Source organism: Gavia stellata, chromosome 16 (genome assembly GCF_030936135.1).
Source record: "Gavia stellata isolate bGavSte3 chromosome 16, bGavSte3.hap2, whole genome shotgun sequence".
NCBI classification, from domain to species: domain Eukaryota; kingdom Metazoa; phylum Chordata; class Aves; order Gaviiformes; family Gaviidae; genus Gavia; species Gavia stellata.
In genome coordinates, this window is record NC_082609.1 from 2,583,896 (window position 1) to 2,608,487 (window position 24,592).

At 48.8% G+C, this 24,592-nt stretch overlaps 1 protein-coding gene across 2 annotated transcripts in view; it reads left to right on the forward strand.

Moving 5' to 3' along the window:
• FNIP1 (folliculin interacting protein 1) overlaps nt 1-4,343 on the forward strand; it is a 68,216-nt gene extending 63,873 nt beyond the window's left edge. For both annotated transcript variants that reach the window (XM_059825274.1, XM_059825275.1), the window contains exons 15-18: nt 123-291; nt 2,182-2,379; nt 2,771-2,886; nt 3,866-4,343. In XM_059825274.1, the coding sequence (XP_059681257.1) occupies nt 123-291; nt 2,182-2,379; nt 2,771-2,886; nt 3,866-3,944 (562 nt within the window). In that variant the 3' untranslated portion in view covers nt 3,945-4,343. The remainder of the gene's footprint in view (nt 1-122; nt 292-2,181; nt 2,380-2,770; nt 2,887-3,865) is intronic.
• Nucleotides 4,344-24,592: the final 20,249 nt, after the last annotated feature.

The following is a 24,592-nucleotide window of genomic DNA, read 5'->3' on the forward strand; positions in this document are numbered from 1 at the left end:
TCTTTTTAAAAAGTGCTTGAATGGAAGCTGGAAGAGCTATGAGAAGTGTGAGAATGCAACCTCTCTGTAAGCTGAATTTGGTGTTTACTGTTGTACATCTCTTTGATATGCCTTCCTTGCAGGTCAAAATTAGTTGAAGTGAACTCTGTCCAGCCCAGCATTGCCAATTTTGGAAGATCCTTACTAGGTGGCTACTGTTCGTCTTACGTCCCTGACTTTGTATTGCAAGGAATAGGAAGTGATGAAAAGCTGAGGCACTGTTTGGTGTCAGATTTGTCTCATGCTGTGCAGGTAATTAAGCTATATTTGGTAAATGTATTTGTCACAGTAGGGAAAGGCAAATGTTTTTAAATGTGCAAACCTGCTGGAAGTGGAAATATTTACTGTTGCAGCTCTCTTCAGGTTTCTCCTGTCCCAGGTCACCAATTTTTTCTCCTCTCTCAATTAACGTATCTGAAAAATGTGGGTATTTCACTGCAAATCTGGAGCACAAAAACTTAGACTCCCACTGAAGCCAGCTGAGAGGCTCGTGCCCTTGGGAAGACGGATCTCTTGGGCTAACTGTAGAGAAATCGTCGTCTCCTGTAGGCATGGCAGCCTGCTGACGGTTGCATGCCCACGGGATGGAATGATGTGACACAAGACCGAATGCTGAGGTTGCTGTGCATCTCTTCCTGGGTACGGAGTCTTGCTGCAGCGGTTGTGCAGAAGCTCCCTTTGCTTCCTCCTCTTCCCGTGCACGTCTAACCAACATGCTGCCGCTTGTGGGGCAGAAAGTGTTCTGTGCGGTGAAGCCATCAGGAATGCTCAGTATTTTGGGGACATTACTCCTTTTTTAGGATTGTAGTCAAAGTGTCCGATAGTGCCAGCTTCGTTGGAAATGGAGAGACCAATGTGAAGATAATTGTCCTAAGAGGACTCACACTTCTCAGGTGTGCTGGAAATCATCTCTTCTCCACACAGCTTTCCATAGATGAACTGGGGCATGACTGGGGAGCGTCGTATTTCCTACCCCTTGTATAGTCAGCGGGAGAGGAGTGGAAAGCAGGCTGTCATTGAAAAGTGTGATTCTTCTCCCCTCTAGTTTATTCCCGAGGGACTGGGAAAGACCTGCGCACAGACTGGTAGCAGGCAGTCTGCGTCTCTGAGCGCTCCCCTGGGAGCCTCCGAAATGTCCCCTTCTTCCCCACTTCCCGAGTTAACGTGCATCACAGCTTACACAGACGGCAGAGCTATCCTTCCTGTGGCTGTTCCCCGCGTTACTGTCCCCTTTTCTTGTGCCCAACCCTGCGGGGGGGAGGTTTCGCTCCCTGCGCGACTTTTCTAGGCGCTGTTTTAAGCCATTGTGCTTTAGGCTGAACGTTTAAGCCATTTGTGAAGTGTAATTGAACTTCAGGCAAGAGAGGCAGCAGTGTGAGGTACCTGCTGCTATGAAAAAGATTTATCTGAGATGTAACCCAATAGCGGTGCGTGTCCATCAGCAGACTTAAACTTCAATTGCAGAAGTCAAAGATCGAGAGCATATGAAAAGACAGAGCAAGATTTTACATGCTTATCTTCAAGTAAAATAATAACTGCCTCCTAGCCCTGTGTGAAGTCCCTGCGGGACTCTTTGGAAAGAGGTGCTTCCTAACAGTCCAGCCCCAAAAAATGTACTGGGGAAGGACAGCGGGGTTCCAAATACTGCCTTTTTAAAACCTGCGTGGCTTTAGAGATGCTCCTTGGAAGGAATGGAGGAGCTGGGCGCAGGCTTGGTTCCTGCCTTCCTCTGCTGGCCCTCCATCAGGGGAAACCAGTGACAACTGGGAATAAACCCGGCCTCGTTAACGCAGCCGTGCTGAAGAGCAAGTTTGGGCACTCTCAGTTTTAGGGGTCTAAAATATACTTTAGATACATCAGAACTCTTTACATCAAATATCAAAAGATAGAGTTGTCAGCCAGGGACACACTTTCAAGCCTGGAAGAAAATGTAAAATAGCGACCATCCTTCTAAGACTGCGCCTTGCTTACAATAAAGCTCTGTTTTTAATAGACGGAATGCAACCTTAGCCCATGTTACTGTATTTTAGATGAATACAGCGTCTGGGACACTATCCCTACTATCCAGGATGGTGATGTTTTGTGAAAAGACTGTTGTCATTTGTCATTCTCAGGGTTCTGCTATTCATTTTTTGTTTCCAGCATCCTGTTCTGGATGAGCCGATCGCAGAAGCCGTCTGCATTATTGCAGACACGGACAAATGGACGGTGCAAGTGGCCAGTAGCCAGAGACGAATGATTGATAATAAGCTGGGAAAAGAAGTGTTAGTCTCGAGTCTCGTCTCCAACCTGCTTCATTCCACTCTTCAGCTTTACAAGCATAACTTATCTCCAAACTTCGTAAGTATGAATGACAATTGAGAGGGTGATGTTTTTTAAAGCATCCTTTCACTTTGTAGGTTAAAGAGGGTGTAAGATTCTGCCTAGTTTATTTATCCATAGCCACAATTTTAGTAGCCAGTGCATCCCCTGATGTAGCTGTTCGAGCTGTCCATTTAAATGCTGCTCTGTGATCGAGACAGCTGTCTCATTAATTCTGATTTAACATGCAATCAAAGGTTTCTGCTCAAAAGCGAGAGTCTTGCCAGTGAATATCTTACTAATTATTCACCTAGACACGGCCACGGAACAGGCAATAGACGTACGGGGTCTGTGCTGTTTTGCTCTGAGGCTGGGTGCGGTTTGGGTACAGCGCTGTCTTCTCCCTGACACAACTCCCTTTGCTTTCTAGTGTGTTATGCACCTGGAAGATCGGCTGCAGGAGCTCTATTTCAAAAGCAAGATGCTGTCCGAGTATCTCAAGGGCCAGATGAGAGTTCACGTCAAGGAGCTGGGCGTGGTGCTGGGGTACGATCACAAACCTCCTCCGAGCAGTGCTGCCCTGGGTTTCCTGGTGCCAAATCCTCTGCCTGGGCTTGTCCTAAGCACAGCCAAATGGATTTCTAAATGGGACTGGAACCGTAGCGTGGCATAAATCACCCATGGCCGCAGGCTTCTCCTTAGCCATTGCTTGATCCTGAGGATCCCCCAGCCTTTCTCTCTTCCCTCCGGGCAGGAAGATGGGCTCAGCACTCCAGAGCTTGTCAGGCTCCTTCCTTAGTTGGTCAGTCATCACTGAACAACGTGGGGCACCTGATTCCTCCAGGTTGACTTTCCCTACATGGCAGCAAACACCCTCTGTGTCATGTAAGGCACATAATACCTCTGTGTGGGTGTGGGGCCCAGGCAGAGAAGCTATATAAGGGGTGTTTATAGGAAGGCTCTGAGTATCTCTCTATGCAGAGGAGTACGGGGTGAGCAGGAAAGCACACGGAGCACGTGTGGAGCTGGAGCTGGGGGAGCAGCTGCAGCACGGCACCAGGGCTTCCTCGGTAGCTGCAGAAGTAGTTTAGCCTAGTCCTCTCCTCCTGCGCTTTGTCCCCCAACCCTTTACTTCGAGGGTAGGAAAGAATCTGCTGTCTTTCCTCCCTCCATCTGCTGTCTCACCAGATTGTTGGCCCTGTGAAAAGAACCCCACCAGGCAGGTAGGAGCTGGGGCAGCGCTGGCAGCGCAGAGCTGTTGCTCATCAGCGCGGGCAGGCACGTCCGGGGGGGATGTTAGAAGCAATCCGGGGGCTGGCGCGTGTAACCCGGCTGGCAGCGCAGCAGTAGGAGAGGAGCGCAACTGGCTTCAGTTTTCCTTGAAGAACGTCCTGCCGCTCAGAGCTGTATGCACTCACGGCCCAAGCACAGACACTGGGGCTTGAGCCGGTTGTGGTTACTAACACGTGTTCAGCCCAGCTACGTTTTGGGTTAGATTAAACGTGACTCTTCTGCTTCCTTTCAGGATTGAATCCAGTGACCTCCCTTTACTGGCAGCTGTAGCAAGCACCCACTCGCCGTACGTTGCCCAGATACTACTTTAAAATGCCAGAGGCGGCAGACGTTGACTTTTTTTCCCCTCTGGAAACAAAGTGGAAGACAACTTGTTCTGGCTCCCTTCTCTTTGAAGCAACTAAAACAAACTGCTCGTTGAGCTGCAGCACCTCCATATATGACTGCAAGTTATGCAAACACTTGGAGACTTTTCCTCTCCCACTTTGGTCGTTTATAAAAAAGGATAAAGGAAGGAAAAAAGAAAAATGAGTAAGCCCGCGATTTCAGCCACAGAAAGCAAAGATTTTAGCAAAAGCTGAAGATCTGCATTTTTTATCAGTTTCTGCCACAGTGGCTAACTGTAATTTATACTGGGGAATGCGAGGAAGAACTGCTTTGAGAAATAAGTGATGCTATCGCCAATTATAAACTTAACAAGAGAATGCAGCAGCTGTCTTCAGGCTGGCTTCTGCTGATTAGGATCTTGTTAAGATCTGCAATTCTCAAGCTGCAACAATTTGTAAACAACTTCTACTTTTTCATGTCATAGCCAAATTCTGGATCCTTCCCAGAGGAAGGACAGGGGTTGGGGGGGGGGGGTTGGTTGGTTTTGTAAAAAGCTTATTAATGATGCTCAGCTCCAAAATTTATTTATGATCTTTCTCCTGGGGAGAGGGAATAGCGGGGGGCGGAGGGGGGGAACGGGAGGAGGGAGGAAGAGGCCGTCAGACAAACTAGCGATGGAGATGCTCCTTCTCGGCCGGATGTTGTAACCAGTATTAAATGTTTATAATGTTTAAATGTTGCTTTATACTAAGTGATGCTTTTCTTCCACAACGTAATCAAAATGTTAAAAAAAAAATCTAAAGAGAACGTTGGCTGAAATTTCCCCCTGGGGTCCCCGGAACGCCGTGACTATTACCTCTAACTTTTTTATGGATCTTGCAAGATCCTATTCTTTTTAGAGCAGTCAGTCAGCTATGGAAATAATGAACTAGAAATAATTGTACCAAAGCATTGGGGAAAAACCGAATAGACTATTACCCTAAATTGCTCAGGTAACTAACTGATAAATTTTTTAAAACCATTCTACAAAAAATGAACGTTGATTACACCATAGCATAGTAACATCGAAATTATTTTTTGACAACCGTACCCTTGATGCAGATGACTCTAATCCCTTTTCTACTCACTTGTGTAATTACCAGCAGGAAACGTTTATTTTATTCTCAGCATTTCTCCTCTACTCAGCCATCACTGTTTTGTCATTGTATATACAACAGTTGTACGAATAGCTGATGGACCCAATCTGGTGTAAGTGATGTACATAGACAGTGGTAGGTGGATGATGTTTTCAAAGGCTCTACTACCTCAGCTTAACTGGACACTTCATTATAGGCTTTCCTTTGCGTGTTTGTCCTAGCAGCCAATTAATGTTGCTGATTTTTAGGTTCTGTTTTCATTGATTATGTTCAGGGTATTGAAATTCACGGATTATCCACAGGAGATAGGTGTTCACTTGGTCACTAAGCTCTGTAAACAGTTCTATAAATATGTCATTCTGTAATCATCTTTTCAGTAGCATAGCACGCCTGCTATTGTTATTCGCAAAGTTATTTTACATACAAATCTATTTTAACCATTTGATAAACTTGAAAACAATAGGAGAGATCCCTGCCCCACCGCTGTCAGCGACAAAACTCTCCTCCCTTCCTTCGCTGGGGCCAGGGTTTCACCCACCGTGTTTTTTCAGTAATTTTTAAAACCTGTAACTTAAGACTCTGTTCCAGGGAAGATCTACATGGCAAACCCACACCCCTTTCCATGTAGGACTGAGTCTACGTTAGAAAGTAAACCAAACGTTAATATAGGATAGGCAGTGTCATCTGAAACTCTTCTGTATATAAAACCTAACGCTGACTGCTGCAGGGAAGAAACTCATGTTTAATATGTGATCTAAGTATATGTTTCTCCCCTGTTCTTCAAACGTCCTTTCTCCACCACATGATTCTCTTACATCTGGCTTTTGGAATGAGCACAAAACGTAGGGGCCCAGTTGTGTAAACACATTTTTAATGAAATATAGGATTGAGCTCAGAATATGAATTTTTAACTCTTTGCTATGTTACGTTATATAGCCAATAGTTGCGATTCTGAACATTGTACATAGATTTGCAGTTGTAACCTGATGATGCGAGTGCTGTCGGGAGCTGGCGTTGCGCTCCTGGTCGAGGAACCTCGAGGATGAGCTCCTGTGGGGAGGTTCCTTCGTGGCTTCACCCGTAGGACGTGCCCAAATAGCTGGGCAGCGCCGCACCGTAATCCTGGCACCTCCCAGGACTGTGCTTGTAATGCATCCTTCCAGGAAAATACTATGTTCTCCTCCATTTAACCATTATTAGGCAAATTGCGGGTATTGCTTTGAAACGGATTTGGCTCTCAAGAAAGGCCCTCGCACAGCCTGAAATTAGTATTCACCTGAGAAGAGGAAAAAGGTGGTTGTTCGGTGGCATCCTTCTCTGCCGTCTTCTGCCGAACACGGCCCGCTAACGTCGTCGGAATGGTGGGTGCGGTCAGGCCCCGACGAAGCGGCCACGGAGGCGGCTTCCTTGTCGCCCGCCCAGCGGTGCCGGTCCCCGCAGAGCCCCGGGGCCGAGCGGCGGCTCTCGGCACGGTGGCCCCCTCTCGAGCAGCGTTGTGGTCAGAAGGCAGCCAAAACCCTCGTGCGATGGGAAGTTATTCCGTAAGTTAACTTGTAGGGTACATGAACAACGTGGTACGTATGTCTATTTGTTAGATAATACAAAAAGGGATCTTTTACAGGACTATAGCATCAACTTTTAAAAAGTATATCACGATTGTTTTATGTGAATAGAAAACTAACGTTTGATTTCTTCTTTCCACTATTACCAATCTCCATTAACATGTCTTAATTTTCTGGCTGAGAACTAAGTGTACTAGGCACACAAATTAGCAAATTGGGTTTTGTTGCAATTGGCAAATGCTGGGCTGCTAAGAACAAAACATTTAAAAGAAAGGATTTTACACCTTGCATATGTTTTCTCTATTAGTTACTATAGTCATTTTATGACAATTTTTTGCTTTCTCTAAATTATTTAGATGGTGGTACTTGTAAAATGCTGGGTAAAATGTACATATTTGTTATCTCTTCTGTTTTTGTATATATTTCCCAAGATGTGCACTTGTATTATAATAACCATTCCCAATTTTAGGGGAAATTTGTGCAATAAATACAGTATGTCAATTTACTTTGGGTACATTTTTCTGTCCGTTTTTTATACTTGTAGTATGAGAGTGCTGGTGGGTGTGTAAACGATGACCATCTCAAGGTGGCCATCTGTCCCTCTCCTGTCACACATCCCCGTTGGGGCGTGCTTCCCCGTGCTCAGAGGTGCTGCAGCCATCTCCTTTGGGGTCTCTGAAGGAATTAGTCATTTCAAAGAGGAATTTGTGTTTCACAACTGACAGGCAGCAAGTTCAATGTCCTTGGCCCAAAAAGCAATAGTAAGAGGGGAAGGTGGTCCTGACCGTCCGTACTGATGCTTGACTTTGTGTGAGGAGAACAAGCGTAAGCATAAAGCCATAGTCTTCACGCTGGTCTGTACGTCCGTTCCCAAATTTACCTGCAAAGCTGTTTGTCATGCTAGTTGAGTGTTTGTAATTCCTCTCCTACAACTTACCGTATTCATGCTCATCTGCCCCGCTACAATCCTTTCTCTGTCTCTCTGAGCCGCTGCGCAGGAATCAAGGTTATTGAGAAGTCTTCGTAAGGTTTAATTGACTGGGAGTTCAAATTATGATACAGTGCTGGCAAGAAAAGTGAAGTAATAATCATACAACAGGAAAAAGAATTGGCCTGGGAGATGTAGCAAAGTGTATATATGACGGCATTTGGAGTGTTCAGATTAATACGGGTCCTGTATTGCGGAGGGAATAAATAAGCATTCAGACTAATACAGGTCCTGTATTCTTGAAGAGGGACTAAATTGGCAAAAGGCGCAGGCCTTGCTTTGCCTGAAGTGGCTGCACCCAGTGTTTTTGATAAGCTCTCGTGGTTTACTTTCCTGGCACGTACCTTCCCCAGCTGCTCTCGCCGCACGCGAGGTGCGGGACTGGGACGGGGACGAGCCGGGGCATGAGCAGCTGCTGGGCAGGAGAGGCCGCGGGTCCGACGTGCGGCGCGAGGGCGCAGACCGGGGCTTTCTCGGATTCCCACGTGCACCTGCCAAGTCCTGTCTTGTCAAAAGATACCTGGTACCTGCCTGAGCTTTTTCATCTCCAGGAAGAATGAAAGCTGTAACAGCAGACTCGTGGGTGTTTGAACTGCTCCCGTGACACCACCGTGAGCTTCCCCTACGAGCCAGGAATGGATGAATTGCTCAGACTCTGCGGTTCCCATCCCAAGTAGCGCGATATTAAATGGCTTAATGCCCCGTGTGGGTGGGTGGGGCGATGTAAAAACAGTCGATAGAGAATCAATTGCCTTTTAATAATTACAACATAAGGGTTTATTGCTTGGCCTGGCGTTCCTGCGCCATGACGGATTCAAAAGGCAGAGCCTGCCATCCCACAGCAGCGCTGGAGGGGTGGCGCGGGCAGCACTGGGGCCGATTCCAGCAGCAGCTGTGGCAGGAGATGCTCAGCCTCAGCCGGCGCCGCGGGAGAGGCAGGAGGTTCCGCTGCGGGGCCTCGGTGATGCACGCTTCTGCGCCGCTGCTTCAAAGGGCCAGCCAGACCTCCTGCATGTTTCTGGGGCTGGGACTCAGCTGGCTGACAGAGAATTTTGTAGATGGTCATGAGGTGTCCTCCTGACGGGGGATGCGCGAGGTGAGCCGGTGATCATGGGTCTGTGTGGGTGTGCGGCAAGCGATCGTGTTAGCAGTAAATTCAGCAGCATAATCACTGCAGCATCCAGAAAATGCTGACGTTAATGCCCAGAATTGACTTCCTTTTTAACTCTCCAGCTAGACTGGGATATAGCACTTGCTAGCCAGTATTTTTAATGTATTGTTACTCCTTTTCTGTAATTCCCTTAATTTTCCTGAAGCAAAGGGGAAAGCGAATTTGCTTTTGCCGAGGCAAAGGCAGGGAAGCAAGCCACAGGCATCCGAGTCCACAGCGTCTTTCATCCCTTGCATGATTACCAGGGGGTCTGCAGAAGAGGAGATGACTATTTTCTGCGTGGCTTGCTGCAGAGTAACCACGGGACGATCTCTGGACCCATGGGGCGGGAGGCAGCTCGCTGTGCGGCTGCTGGCTGCTCAAATGGACAGAGCTCCTAAACAGCTCACTGCCGAACCGCTGTTGCTTTCTTCTCGTGGCCATAAGTTGCGCCAGGGGAGATTTAGGCTGGATATTAGGAAAAACTTCATCACTGAAAGGGTTGTCAGACACTGGCAGAGGCTGCCCAGGGAGGTGGTGGAGTCACTATCCCTGGAGGTATTTAAAAGCCATGTGGATGAGGCGCTTGGGGACATGGTTTAGTGGTGGACTTGGCAGTGTTAGGTTAATGGTTGGACTTGATGATCTTAAAGGTCTTTTCCAACCTTAACGATTCTCTCTCTGCAAATCTGACTTAAACATTTAGCATTAAAAAATAGTGGCCTTGTAGCTGGAGTTAAAAATGAGCCTACACCCTGGAGATAAACACGTCTTCTGAGTCTGTGTTTGTGCTGAAAGTAACGCCTCTGTTTGTGTGCTGCAGTGTGCACATTCTGTTCCAGGGCTGCAGGAGCAGTTCCAGGCTTCGCGCACCGACTGTACGGCCTTCCTGCCTTGCTATCATCTTTGCTATTGCTACAGGCAAATGCAAATACACCCGTTCTCGCGTTTTTGAAAAGTGTTGCTAGCGCTCGCTGGAGACGCTGCTTTCCTGGAATCGGCGCTTTTCAGCTTTGACAGTCGAAGAACCACAAGTTCAAATCCTGGTGGGATCTATCCAGGCTTTTAGAGCAGAACCTGGTTCCCCGGTAACGTGAGCTTTGCTTCCAGACCTCTCCTGGCAGAGGAGCCCGAAGGTAAATTGGTTGTGCCCGATGTGCCCGGTGTCTCCCCCGAAGGGGTGGTTAATTCTCCCCCTCCCTGGGGGTCCGTGGGAAGGAACAGGGCGTCCCCCGTCCTGCCCCCAGAGCAGGGCAGCAAACCGCAGGGCTGGGGCTGCGAGTCCTGCTGCCTTCCGGGGGGGAAAGGAGGAGAAACGGGCAGCGTTTGGATGCGGTAACGCCAGAGGCACCGCACAGTTCCCAACCAGCAGAGCAGGAGTTCACTGCTGACCCGCAGCGTGTGCTTTTACCCTGTCCCTAACAGAAAAACTTGATTTTAAATATGTTTTCTCCAGGTTTCGGCTGTGCTGTGCCAGCTTCGCCAGAGTCACTGCAGGACACGCAGCTCACTCGGCACCCAAGTACAGCGGTGTGAGGTCCTGCCTCGACCGGCTCAGAAAGTGCCAGCGTGGAGCTTCCCACGGAGCCGTGGATCCCCACGGGAATTGGCTGAGGAGCCGGCGCAAGGGGCTGTGTGTCGGAAGGGTGCTGTGGCTCTCCTCTCCCCCGAGGGACAGCTGCTGGGCAGCGTTTTCTGCCTCGGCAATGGCTGCCGGCCGTCCTGCACGGCTGGACACGTCGTGTGGCCTCTGGAAATGAACAGCTTCGTTTGAGCCATAACCCACTTGGGTCTTCCGCAGGTCCTCTGCTCTCTACAGCCCATCTCCTCCGGGGAAGCATAGTAGCAGGAGGAAGCATGTTACTCCCATGTCTTTGTTTATTTTCATCACTGAAAATATTTGTACAGCGGCAGAATTTGATTTCTAAACCTCTGCCTGTTCCAGCTGTTTGTTCCCAGCTGGAGCTGAAGACATCTGCTCCGAGGGAGGGGAGTCACTGCCTGAGCTCCTGCCTTCAGCTGCGCTCCCGAGAACCAGCCACAACAGGGCACAGATTGCTCTTAATGCCAATCACCGGTAATTACTGCACAGAAGAAAACAGTGTAGAAGTAAGGCAGATGACAGTAAGTAGCTGGTCCTGTGGTTTGAGACATTACTGCTGAAGGAAAGGCTACCTGAAGAACGTCACGAGTGTTTTGTGGTGAGGCACTCAGCAGCACCTCCTGCGCTGCCGGCAGATGGGGGGCCCTGCGCAGTTGCCTCTGCCACAAGATCGTATCTCTTGAATGAGCTCAGAGGTACAGCACAGCAACACGGGCTCCTTCCCCAAGCCGCGACGTTAATGCACGTCAGCTGAACCCCAGCGCGTGCTCGCTTCCTCTGCCCGGTACCTGTTGCTCAAAGCCCCTGCGGGTTTGAGCAACGCCCAGCGTGGCCGGTCTGTGGGCAGGGCAGCTTGTGCACGTGGATCCGGCCCATCAGCCCCACGGGAGCCCCACGGGGCTGCGGCGGGCACAGGGCTGAATAACCGGCCCCAGAGGTTTGCGGGGCGAGTCCGGCCGTGTGGCTTGCTCGCGCTGGGGCTTGGGCGCTCCGGTCCTGCCGCGGTCACTCGCTGTTCTTTCAAGGCCAGATTTCCACCAAAGCTCCGTACTGGAGCCTTGCAATACAGTCTAGCCGGCTGCTGGGTGCTCAGCCACCACCGAGGGTGACGAACCGTGACTCCTGGGCAGAGCTGGGAAGCACGGCGGAGATCCGCTGCTGTCCGGCATCGATGAGGCATCCCGGACCAGCCAGCAGGTCCTTATCGCAACATCCCAAAGGAAGTCTGAGCTGTAGGTTGGTCCCGGATTCCCAAGCAGCACAGGAGACAAGCAGGTGCCTGTTTCTTGTGCCCCAGCTGCTCCGCCTGTGCCCCATCTCCCGCCAGGCCCTGGGCAGGGACAGGAGCCCCAGTCTGGGTGCTGGTGGGGGCTCCTGGGGTGATCCACCCCTTGCTCCCCGAATGCCTTTGTGCTTTCTGTTTGCTGTTGTTTTCCATAAGGACCTGCAACCCGGCTCCTTTGGTAACAGTTTTTCTGTAGATATGTTTTCTCAGAGATGAAGTTATAGACCAAGAAAAGTCTTCAACTTTTATTATCTCGGGGTGGGGGTGGCGGGAGGGAAACGTCCTGCCCTGGCTCATCTTTTTCCCGTTACAACATCAGAACCTTGCGTGAACAAGAGAGAGCCACTTCCTCCGACGCAGGTCCCAGCTCACGCCCCGGGGAGCCCAGGGCCGGGGCCAGGGGAGCCCCCGCGGTGCCGCGGATGCCGGAGGCGGGGGCCGTCCCTGGCCCCACTGGGTTTTAGCCCGCAAAGACATTGTTCAATGCTGGTATTTTATTGATTCAAGATTTTTTCTATCCTACGCTTTCTAAACTGCTGAGAGAGAGGAACTTTCTCCGACCGCCGTGCCTTTGGCTGCTCCCGTTTTTCAGTTTCTAACCACCATAACCAGAGCGTCTGTTTAATCTGGAACTTGCTTTTTCTTCTTCGTTAACTCCTTAGCGTGAGTTTTTGTGCTGCTGGTGGGACAGACTCAGCTTTTGTCTTAAGGAAAACCACTGCGGAGGTGTGGGATGCTGCAGTGACGACCCGTCGTGGCTCTGCCGCGTTGGAACAATTGCGATAAGTGAGATGCAGGGCTGCTCTTGGTGTTATTTCCTTCTTGAGTAGGGCTGAAGTCGCAGCTTTGAGACACACGTATGCGTCGCTTGTGGCATCGCTAGGGCCGGGTGGGAGAGCTGAAGGTGGAGTTTGTCCCAGCCTGTTAACGGAAAACAAACATTTTCCCTGAGCGCCGTGGAAAATGAAACTGGTGCTTCTTACGGAAGTGCATGTAGTCGGGCTGAAAAAGATGGGTGAGAGCATTTACTTGAGAAATGAGCATCTTACCTCCTAAAGGCAAATTGTTTTCATTTTCTTGGCTAATAGAATTAATTTCTAGAATGTTTCCACTGACGTCACCAAAAGAAAAGTGGTTTATAAACAGCCCAGAGCCAGCACAGAAAGCAGCGGTGAGAGCGCACGGAGGGAAAGCCCGAGACCGTAGAGGGGTGATCACGGCAAGTCACTTGGTCGGCTCCCACTGGAACCGGCGCTTCGAACGCGTGGGACCTCTCCCGAGCGAACACCCTCCTTTAAGGGCTCTGGTGTGAGGATTGCGCAAGGTCATTATGCTACAAAGGTGTTTATAAACGGTAACTTTTGGGAAGACGGCACAAATGGGTTTGTGCGCTTGATTTTTCCTGCCAGAGATGCTTTTCACTTTGGAGAACTTCGATGCATTTGAAAAAAGACTACATTCAGCAATTCTTCTATAATTACTTCAAAATTACAGCCACGAGCAATTATATTTTTCAATAGCTTATTGAGTTCACTGAATCCTAAGAAATTAACTACCAAATTTTCAAGGAGTAGATTTATTAATAGCAGCTGTAACTAGAAATCTTGTCTAATTTGGATCACTACTGAAAGAGCAGAAAGAATAAGGGCTCCTGTTTCCATGTATTAGCAATATGACTGATAAAATTTGCAGGAGACATTCTCGGCGAACAAGATAATTACAGCTGTGCTGCTTGTGCCGCAATAATTAATGATCGTGCGCTTTATTCTCCAGGCTTGTTTTTCTTGTACAGCTCCAACAGTTTAAATAAAGGTCTTGATCTCTGTCATTTCACATGACATTGTTCTGAGCCTGGTTAGGCTGTAAAAGCTATCAGCCTGGAGGCAAATTTATTTTTCAAAATACAGTTTAAATCTGCAAACCATTTCTTAAATTATAGGTTAGTGAAAAGCAGGCCCTTCCCAGGGAAACAGATACGGTTTTTTAAGAACCGTAGGCTTGAACTGATTTAGTATTAAAATCAAGGGCCCCGTCCCGGGCTAGTGAGAAGCCCCACTGCTCCTGGCAATTCCAGCTCTTCACAGCTATGGATTCGGACTCCCATTTTTCGGGGGAAAATAATCCTTAACCTAAATATAACTTTTCAAATATGTTGTAGTTCATTGTCACATCCTCGTCTGTTTTTTTCCCAGGCTTGCTCACTGGGAAGCTGCTGAGCCCGTTGGATGGCGGGTTCCTGCGGCAGGTCACCCTTTGGTCTGCAAAAGAATCACGGGCTGGGGCGGCGCGTGGCAGGAGCCCACGGGGGATTTGTCCAGTGCGAGTCGTCAGTCTCAGAAGCACGGGGTGAACTCCCTCTTTTTCAGGACGCGTACAACAGAGGCAGTTCTAGAGGAAATGTCTTCCGTCAGCAGTGTCTGTCCTCTGCCTTCACCACTTACAGTCAAAGCATGACAGCTCATTAAGCGTTTCTAATTAATTTGAGAGTCGGCTATTTCCTGTTCAGACTGTCAACTAAAGAGGCAGCTGAGCATCATTACAGGAGCACGTGGTGCTCTTGCTATCCCAGTGAGGACAATACTTTCCCCAACAGAACTGTAGCCCCCTCCTTGCCCATGGTGTTACCAACCGTTGATGTGCTGGCCCACGGTTACGGGTGGGCTGTGCAGCAGTCACCACACCTTCACGTTTGTGGTGTCTCTGGCACCCGTCTCCACTCGCCGTCGATCAGTGCCAGCTAGAGGCCAGACCCCGGGAGATGCCTTTGCAACTGCTGGTGATTCCCATCCTGGATGCGGGCTTCTGCTGAGCTCTGCTCTCTTAGTTTCTTGTTGTAATACTCTTCCTCCCACTTTTGGCTGCAGATTCTTTACCATTTGTGGGCACATCCTTCTTTTAGACCACAACTGGAAAACCTCTGGGGTGGTTCCTGCTACCTCAAGGTCTCCTTAACTGCAAGCCCACAAACTGTTTCCATTTCACTTGGTACCTTCTTTAAAAAGTGCAGCACATCTGTAATACTGGAGACAAACCCAATTAGTAGTTCACAAATAGCAACTGCTACAGCAATTGTTTATATAAAAGAAAACACTTATACTGCAAAGGCAATTTTGCCTTGGATAAAGACAGCAATGAAACCCAACTGTTTAAATGCAATGCAGACTCCTATGGAAAGAATCTGCCCACTGGCCAAAGCTCCGAGAAAAATATGAGTCACTAAAACAGTTTGAAAAATTCAGATGTTGAGATATCTGCTGGTACCGTCCATGGCTTCTGGCATGCTGGTACGGCACTGAGAGTATTCCTAACGGCATCGAGGCGAGCTAGGGCACTTGGAGGGCAGCTCATCTGCGGTGTGTCAAAATACAGCGAGCCCCATTCAGCTTTCCAGAAAAGTCAAAGTTTGCTGGTTCAAGCTGCGCAGTCATTTCATACGCAGTTATTAAAAATAATTTTTCCTTGACAAGATTGTTCTTGGTATCACGGTGTTTCTGGCAGTCAGTGTGCTTCCGGCAGGCCAGGCAGGTCTCTGCATGAATTTCATTGTGTTCCCCCTTCTAATGGCAATAGCAAATACTTTTCCAGACACGGCTCTGCCGGTACTCCGACAGCAGCCTCCATCACCTCTTCAGTATTTCAGATTGGGGAACACTTGCATCTCAACTTCCACCTAAGCGGGATGAAATGTCTAAAAATCTAAAGAAATTGTTTCTGCCTCGATATAATCAGTGCTGTCCTACCTGATAGATCTTTTCCCCATTTTTAAATTCACAGTATCATAGTAAGAAACCAAAAAAAAAGCAGCCCATTCTGCCCTGAGCAAGAGAAATTACTTCCACGTGGGGTAAGTGATTGTAGGTAAGCAATATTTGTGTACTTGGTGGCATCTGGTTTTATTGGGCGGTACACTAAGCTGCACGCTCGATAACTTGCATCACCGTATGATTCATATGATCATCTGACCTTCATCTAGCTTCTGTTCTGCTTGTATTTCCTTTGCTCCCGACAAGTTAGAGTAAAGGAAATTCTTCCTGTGTGTCATACACAATGCTTCCTTTCATTCAAGGAAGACTGTGAATGGTTGTACTTTCAGCATTTAAAAACCCAACTGGTACAATCATCTGCTTGAAAAGCACAGGATGGAGTAACTCTTCCCTCTCCCCTCACATTTACCAACACACACCATACGCGCTCCAGGAGTTGCTGTATGTTGGCCATGCCCCCGCCCCCCCGGGTGAAATCCCTGCAGACCCTTGGGGTGGGTTTGCAATGAGGGTCCCTCCCCGGTTTGTGTGCCGAAAGGAGAAGTGAGCAGGTCTTCCAGGAGTCGTCTAACTCTGCGCGCTGGCTCTTGCTGGTGCTGTACCTTCAGCTCCTGCTCTGCGGAGAGCGAGGCCGTTCCTCCTGGGGCCGCACTCGTGTCCCTCCCCTGCAACTGAGGAAGGACGGCCGGCGTCCCTGGGTGTCTTGGCTTTTTGATGCCTGAAGGTGAAAGAGAGCCTGGTGGTCTCTCAGCAGGAGCATCTCAGCTGTCCACTGCAAGAGAGCTTCTGGGCTGTGGGAAGAGGCCACCACAGGCTCTGGGACGCTGTTGTGGATCAATATCCCCTGCCATCACATCTACCGTGATACAGAATTGCTGGGTGACTTTACCAAGGCCAGGGCCTCTAGAAGGAGGGGAGGAAAACCACACCGAGTGGAAGAAGAGTCATCTGCAGATCTTTTTAAAGTTAAAAATAGACAGGATTTTGTCTGCAGAAGACAGTTTGTTCTTTTATGCTGCTGACATCATGTGAGCATGCCGTACGCTTCTGCATTTGAAGACCAAAACCGACAACACTGAAAACAGGAACTTTCTGGATATTCTGCATGCCTGAGATTTAATGGTTTCAGCGAGCCGCCTGATATCATCTCATCCATATGGTTGTGCTTGGGTGGGGGAACTAAACATCTCATTATCTCTGCAGGGTCATTAAAAGCCGGAGAACAGATCATAAGGAATAATAAGGATGTACGTCATCGTGCGAAGACAGATGATAAAAGCAACCGCCTCTGACACCGAGTGCCTCAATACGAGGGGACCCAATTTAACAGCACGGAGGAGCTGAGGGCTTCCTAACTCACTAATGTCAGCAGGAGCTGTTTATACTCTCTTTGTGAGAAAAATCAGACCGACAGCATCGAAATGGGACTAAAACTGGAGGATGATACAGGGAATTTTGGCCTACATAACTTTGCAATGAGTTCACGGAGCATTCCTGGCTCCCAGGCCTGAACTGAGTCTACTAAACTGTGCAACACTTCTTCGTAATCAGATTATAGTGTATACTCACACACAGAAACGCAAACACACAGACAGGTATCTTCCTACAAACATACAAAATATATGCCTACAGTGGAAAGCTGATGTGGCGCTGGCTGAATTGTTGCACTGGTCTCAGCTACGATGGCAACGCTCGTGGTTGCAAAGTACCCTGACACTGACACCAGCAGCAAGAAGATGGTAAGTCTTCCCCAGCTTTGGTCTTGATTCAAATGCTGTAATAGAGATCGTAGGATTTCACAAAGAAGTAGCATGTATTCGATTGCATAAAGCAGAGAAACAGCATGTCACGCGTTTGTTCACAATTTCTTAATCTAGTTGATTGCCAGTTAAGAAAAAGTCTAGACTGTTGGCCGGTTATTTGGCAGCAGAGAGGTTGTTTATTATTTTTCCACATGCGCAGAGAATTACTCCATTTACTTAAAAAGGGGGGAGGACTGAAATCCTATTTACTCTAATCTTTATCATATTTAAACTGGCTCCTCTCCGCAGACATGCCCTGTTCTTTTACTAGCTCAACATTGTCAGCCAAAGTGTTGTCCACTTACAAATGTCATAGATACACGGAATGGTAATACTGAGTTATGCAAGTGTTTGGCGCTTCGCCTCTGAAAATAACTACTCAGTAGAAAAATACAAATAGCATTGCATGTTCTCTCTGGGTTACAACAGGTCATCGTCACAAAATCCCCACTGCTTGTGAAATCTTCTTGCAACTTAGAGTTGCACAGCTTTAAGCGCCCCCCAAAAACTGATGAAAAAGACATTACATTTTTGGAATAAGATATGTTGAATTGGCTACTGATGCCAGATTACTGGTGGGGAGTTTCCCACGGCAAGAGTGTTCTTTCTTTTGTTTTGTTTTGGTTTTATTTTTTAACTCTTCATCTTTATCTGTGCCCAGCCCATCTCTTACCCACCCTCCCCTTTCTAATGGTTTTTGGCATGAGGTTTCCTACAGACAAATGAAGAAAATCCTTCAGCTGAAGTTTTAACCTGATTATAACAACAAAGAAAATGCAAATGGGATAGTAACTAGACTCCAGATTGCCTCCTGTCAGGCCAGGTTTTCCCCCACTGCCCCCATCTTTAATTTTTTCAGGCTAGAGCTTGGACATCTGTATACTGTTGCTGGATACCTCCAGTAGCTAGACAGGTCCATATGCTCTTTTAGCTTTTGCCAACAAAGCGCTGGGGCTGGAATCAAATATCTGTAGGCTGTGCATGGTAAGGGTAAAATGGCAGAAGACAGACAAGCCGTTTGATAAAAGAGCCTGTTTCAGACAGAAAGACAGAGCTGTTCCATGGCGGAGTGCGTGTCTGTTTGGGGCAAGAACTTCTGTCTTTAAGCAAACCAACTGTTTTTATTTTAGATGATATTCTATAACAATTTTGAATGTTTTTGTCAGTTCTTATTCTGTTTTATCACACACTTTTGATAGTGCTGTACACTACACCATGCCTGGGGCAGATTGGATGCTGTGGTGACTTGGCAGGAGTCCTTTCACTCCTGATTCCACTCACTCACACTCGACAGAGCCTGGTAATTCAGCGGCAGGCTGGCGGCAGGCACAGGACGGGCAGACAGCCGTTCCTCGCCTCAGTTGCACCTTTCGAGTCACTCAGCAGCCGTCCAGGGAGAGGAATGTCCCTCTTGATAGGTGTCTCTTCACATTTGGACATGGAGGGGAAACGAGGTAGATGAGAACATACATGTAAGTGTCACGGGACAGCCAGTTCTGTTTCAGTATAAATAGCTCTTACTGTCTTCACTGGCAACTTTCAGAGAGTCCGTATCAATGCACGCCATTGTTTTCATAGAAACCTTTGTAAATGAATAGCAAATAACCTAATTCACAGTTTGCTTTAGCAGATTGCTCCTAACTTGGGAACCAGGACTCCAGAAGCGGTCCGGTGCATGACTGGCTGGGCATTACCTGATACAATGGCCAGGGTATGATGTTCCCAACCCTCTATGCATCCTCAAGCATGAAATAGTTGTTATTTCACCTGTCCTGGTGAAAATAACCAAAAAAAAAAAAAAAAAAAAAATCGAGCTGCAAATTTCCACTTGTCCTCCATGAAGCCCTTCCCGTGAACATCCTGTAAAGTGCCCTCAGCTGAGAGGAGATGTTCCCTTCAGTCGGGAGCCAAGGCGTAGGAAATGGTTAATCTCTCCACACTGGAGCTATGGTTCAGTCTGCTCCAGGGAGCAGCTGGGGCTTGTCATCCCCCTCTCTTTGCATGTTAATATAATCTTAAGACCTTTCAATCTTAAGGCTCACTGTATTCACAGTACATTCACACCAGCACTCAGCACATTAGAGACCATCAAAGATGTGTGACAAGGAACATGAAAAGCATGGAAAATTGCTGCTGAAGGTAAAGCACAGTAGAGAAAGCGTTGTATCCCCGCGTTTGGAAGTTGTTAGGCTTCCCATTTGTTTCAGTCTTGTTGATTAAGGCTGAAAAATAAGAGTTTGACTGTCACGATGACCTCTGTAATTGCTTACGTGTACATGGCTTTTTAGTTTTACCCTTCAGGAAAAATCTGTACGTGGAAGGAAAGCCATGCTACTCTTGAGTTAAAGAGAACAAAGATGGGGTTTAGTTTTAAAAATTTTATTATGGTACAGCAGAAAGATATTATCTCACAATTCTTATGCTTCATTTGTACACTTTACTGTTATCCTTCGTGCTGAAGCTCTAGGAATATGCACAGTGCGGAACTTTGCCTCAGAAGGAGCAAAATTAGTGGTACAATACAAAATGACCATTTCATTCTTGCTTTTGATCTTGCAAAAATAATTTGGTATTTCACAGTGGCTGGGACATAATTTCAGAAATTGAAATTTTGAGCTGCGAAATGCAGTTTTAGACAGGAGATCAATGTTCTTATCTGGGTACCTGATCAGTGTTGTGCCATTTGCAAAAATGCAACGTTCCTGCAAAAGGTGCACTTGCACAAAGTTACTAATTATCCCTTTGCCTCCCCCATTTCACACACTTTTACTGCATTGTCACAAACGTGTTCTACTTGGGAAGTTAATCATCAGAATAAGCATATATGGTAAAACAGTCTGAAGAGATTCTTCCCATTGGGGGATCCCAGAACATTTTGTTTTCCTCAAGTCAGGCAGAGAATTAGTTTGTGTGTCTTCTTGCGGCGTGTTAACCACATACTTAGCTAGCAGTCGTTGCCAATGATGTGAATGAATCTCTGAAGGGGAAATTTTTTTCAAAGCTACGAAATCAAAAACAATAGCCTAACAGCCGTATTGGAGAACGAGAGGAAGGAAATTGCCAGGCTGTAATAAAACTCCCGGGATCAAGAAATATATAGAATACATAAAAATACAAGTAAAAAATATTTCAGGGTATGATGATTGTTTATCTTGCCCACTGGGAGAGGTGAGGAAGTTGAGTTTTACCCTGAAGAATCTGGGATGTGCACATAGTGGAGAAAGGCGTGAGATTAAAAGACATCTTTGGGAGTGTCAATGAACCCGAACAATTGAAGGAACATACCAGGAGGAGAAGTACTTCGTAATTTAGCTGATCTTCTCAAATTCACGGATGTTTGAAGCAGAAACATTTAATCTCCTGAGACTGAAACTCATGTGTGTAAATAGCAAGACACCTTCGATTCTTATATGTAAGGCTACAGATACTGTTATTTTTTCAATAAATAAAAAACCACGTGATAAGTAACGATGCTTTATTCGGGCAGAGTGATACAATCCAGACAAAAGGGAAGCAAATTTTCCCCTCCACACAGACAATAGGCATCCTGCTTGGCCACATCCTTTAATCCCAGCCCTGAAATTACTCACTTGTGAAAGCTTCTTAATTGTGTTAAACTACCTAGGCTTTACAGTGTGGAGGCATAGGCTGTAACACCAGTAAGCAGTTAGGATCATGACACTCGTTTCCATTGTTCTCCAGATATTTGGGAAAATAAACCTGACAGCTAAAATAGCCCCTGGCATAATTGCAGCTATTAGAGCCATTACCTGCCCAAATTCAGGTATTTTTGGAGTGAGGAAAGTCTTGTTTCACAGGTCAGTTGAGCCAAGCAATTAAATGGGAATAGCAGCTTTGGTTCCTATCGAGTACCTCTGTCTACCTCACTGCTCGATGCGTGCCTGTTGGCTGATGTACAATAAGTAAGACAGTTTCTGTGCTGAAGAAAAAGGAATTCTTAAGCTAATAATTTTATTCCCATGTTGAGTGCCCACTTCTGCGTTATTTTGATTGCAGGAACACTGAACAGCTGGAATAGGTGGTAGAATGAGTTACGTTCTAAAAACCGAGATTAGGATTTAAATTATTCCAGATCCACGAGAACTGTCATAGCACAGATTTCAGTTGCGCTTTTTATTCTAGTCTTCCATTCAGTTTTTTTCCAGCCACCTGCACTTGGGGAGTATCAACTAATCTTTTACATGATCCTTAACTATAAACTGAGCTGATAAAGAAAAATTACTTGATTTGCTATCACATCTCTGGTAAAAAAACCCCGAAAAAATAAGAAAAACAGAATCTCTCAATAAAGAAGGATTCATGCTTCAGTTCTTTTCTACTTGCGTCTCCTCCATTACTCAGGAGAACTTTTTATCTCCAGCTTTTTGATCGGGGTTCCTGGCAGGAAATCTCAGAAGATTCCCACACTACTGGAAATAATATTTTATGTACTAAAGTTGAAAAAGGATAACATGTTCTGCCAAATAACCAGTACAAACTTCTGACCTTTGGAACAATAATAGACATGATATTTGGAAATGTTAATTTTACCACGGAAGTTCAAAATGAAGTAAAAAAAATAAAAATTAGTCTTGATGATAGACTTTATGGGCCTGAAACTGTGTCCTTACCAGACTGTCATTTTTGAGAGCATCTTACATTGTCTTTCTGGTGGTTGCAGTGCAGTGACTTTGTGATGTTAAGAATAGTTGCTTTTACGATCCGGGCTATCCATTCCACTGTTGTTGTGCCTGTAATGATACTAGGCACGGCACCAGAAAAAGTCTACGGTCGAGGAAATGTCAAATTTCCTCAGATTTTTCTTTGAAGGAAACACTAGAAATATTATAAAACAACTCGGAATGGCCAATAAAGTCCTTCAGTACAACAAAGACAATTGTGCCATAAAGGGCAAGTGGTAAAGAGAACGGGAAGGAATAGCTGGAGAAAGGGAAGAAACAAGAACACTCTTGTTTATTAGGAAGGAAAGAGAAAAAAAAAGGACAAACACAAGTTGTGTGCCTGCACAGCTTTGATCTCATAAATTTACAAAACTGGACTTGGGGTAAGGAAGGAAGCCTTCCGAGGCACGTTTGATACACGGCTGCTTCCCGTCATCCCTGAGGGGCTCTCGTCGCTGGAAACGCAGGTCCTGGGAGGACTTGGGAACCAGCCCAGGTCCACTTTGTAAAAACCCCACAGGAATTCTGAGCCGTGCAACTGCTTTTTATTTAAGGCCAAGGTGCAAATTGGGTGGGTTGGTCTTTCCACCCCAGTGCCGGACGCCCGCGAGGTGTTGGTGGGCAAAGCAGGGATGGGGTCACACGTCTGGAGAGTCTCAACCCCACAGCTGCGGGCCCGAAGCCAGAGACTTTTAGAAGCTCAAGAATCAAGAAGGTAAATATTCTATGAACTGCAATCGTGAGGAGAAGGTGGGAACGCACAAGTGCAGGAGTAACGGTGAAGAAATGACATCGTGATGTTTGGCGTCATGACAAAAGTATCCCTGCCCATGGAAACTCCAATTGGAAAAGGATGTCCCATTTGATGTTGAAATGTAATTAACGCAGAGAATGAGTTATTTCGGGTGTATGGGTGGAAGGAGAAACTCGGCGGGTGCCCTGGGGGCGGCGGCCTGTGAGGCCGCACCTCGAATGCTGTGTTCAGTTTTGGGCCCCTCACTCCAAGAAGGACATTGAGGTGCTGGAGCGTGTCCAGAGAAGGGCGACGGAGCTGGTGAGGGGTCTGGAGCACAAGTCTGATGAGGAGCGGCTGAGGGAGCTGGGGGTGTTCCGTCTGGAGAAGAGGAGGTGAGGGGAGACCTCATCGCTCTCTACAACTGCCTGAAAGGGGGTTGTGGGGAGGTGGGTGTTGGTCTCTTCTCCCAAGTGACAAGTGACAGGACAAGAGGAAACGGCCTCAAGTTGCGCCAGGGGAGGTTCAGGGTGGATATGAGGAAAAATGTCTTTGCTGAGGGAGCGGTGAAGCAGTGGCAGAGGCTGCCCAGGGAGGTAGTGGAGTCACCATCCCTGGAGGGGTTCAAGGAACGTGTGGCCGTGGCACTGCGGGACATGGTTTAGTGGGCATGGTGGGGTTGGGGTGGTGGTTGGACTTGATGTTACAGGTCTTTTCCAACCTTAGTGATCCTGGGAAACAAGGCGCGGTGACACCCCGCGCTCGAACGGCTACCGCCTGCCTACGCTCCGGCCTCCTGAGGGGGTGCGCTCCCGCCCCGCTGCCCGTCCCGCCGCGCCCGGCCCGAGGGACTCGGCCCCCCCACCCAGCTCCGCACAGCGCGCGAGGCGGCGCCCCCTCAGCGCCCCCAGCGCGCATGCGCGGAGCCCCTCCCAACCCTCGCGAGCCTTCCCTCTGCGCCGCTCTTTGACCCCGCCCTCTCCCCACCCTACGGCAGGCGGGGGGCGGTGCTCGCCCCCGCCCCGCCCCTCGTCCTTCTTGCTGATTCTCTGGGTTAAAGAGCCCGCTCTCGCACGTTTCTGTCTAGGGGAGGATGTGCGGTGGGTGAAGGGGGCCGGGGGCCGGGGCGGCGGTGGTGGCTGCTGGCTGCCTGAGGGGAGGAGCGGGCCAGGCTCCGGGCTCGGGGCGAGGCGAAGGAGCCTGTGGCGCCGCGTCGCGAAACTCCTCACCCGCCCGCGTCGCTTTGTGCGGCTCCGGCGGGCGGAGCCGCTCGGCGTAGGAGCCGAGCGCGCGGGGAGCGGGCGGGCGCAGGGAGTCCCGTCTCCGGCCGGTAACTTCCCGCAGCCCGCGCGGACTTCTCCTCACGGCGGGGCCGCGCCGCCGCCTGGGCCCGCGCGATGGGGAGCGGCGCCGGCCGCCGGGAGAACGCGGCGGCGGGAGCCGGCGCCACCTGCCCCGCGCGCCGCTGCTGAGCCGGCAGCCGGAGGCGCCCCGAGCGCCGCGGAGGAGCCGCCCGCCTGGTGAGCAGCCAGCCCGGCAGCGGGCACCGCGCCCGGCCCGGGGCCTGCCCTCGCCGCGGCCCCGGTCCCCTCTCCCGCCTCGGCCTCCTCCTCTCCCCGCCCGGGCCCGTCGCCGCCCGCCCCGCGGCGTCGTGCGAGGCGGCGCGGCCTCCGCCGGGCCCCCGACGCGGGGAAAGTTTCGGGGCGCGTCCCCGCCCCGCCACGGGGCAGCGGCGAGAGGGGCCGCCCGCGGCGGCGGGGCCGGGCCGGCGCTGCCGAGCGGGAGGGCGGCGGCGGGGGAGCCCGGGCGGGAGCCTCGGCTGACCGCGTTGTGTTGCTGTGTTTCGTGTTCCCTTGCTCGCCTGGAGGCATCGCGCCCCGCCAGCTATTTCTGAGGAGTTACGGACCGGGAGGAGCAGAGTAATAGA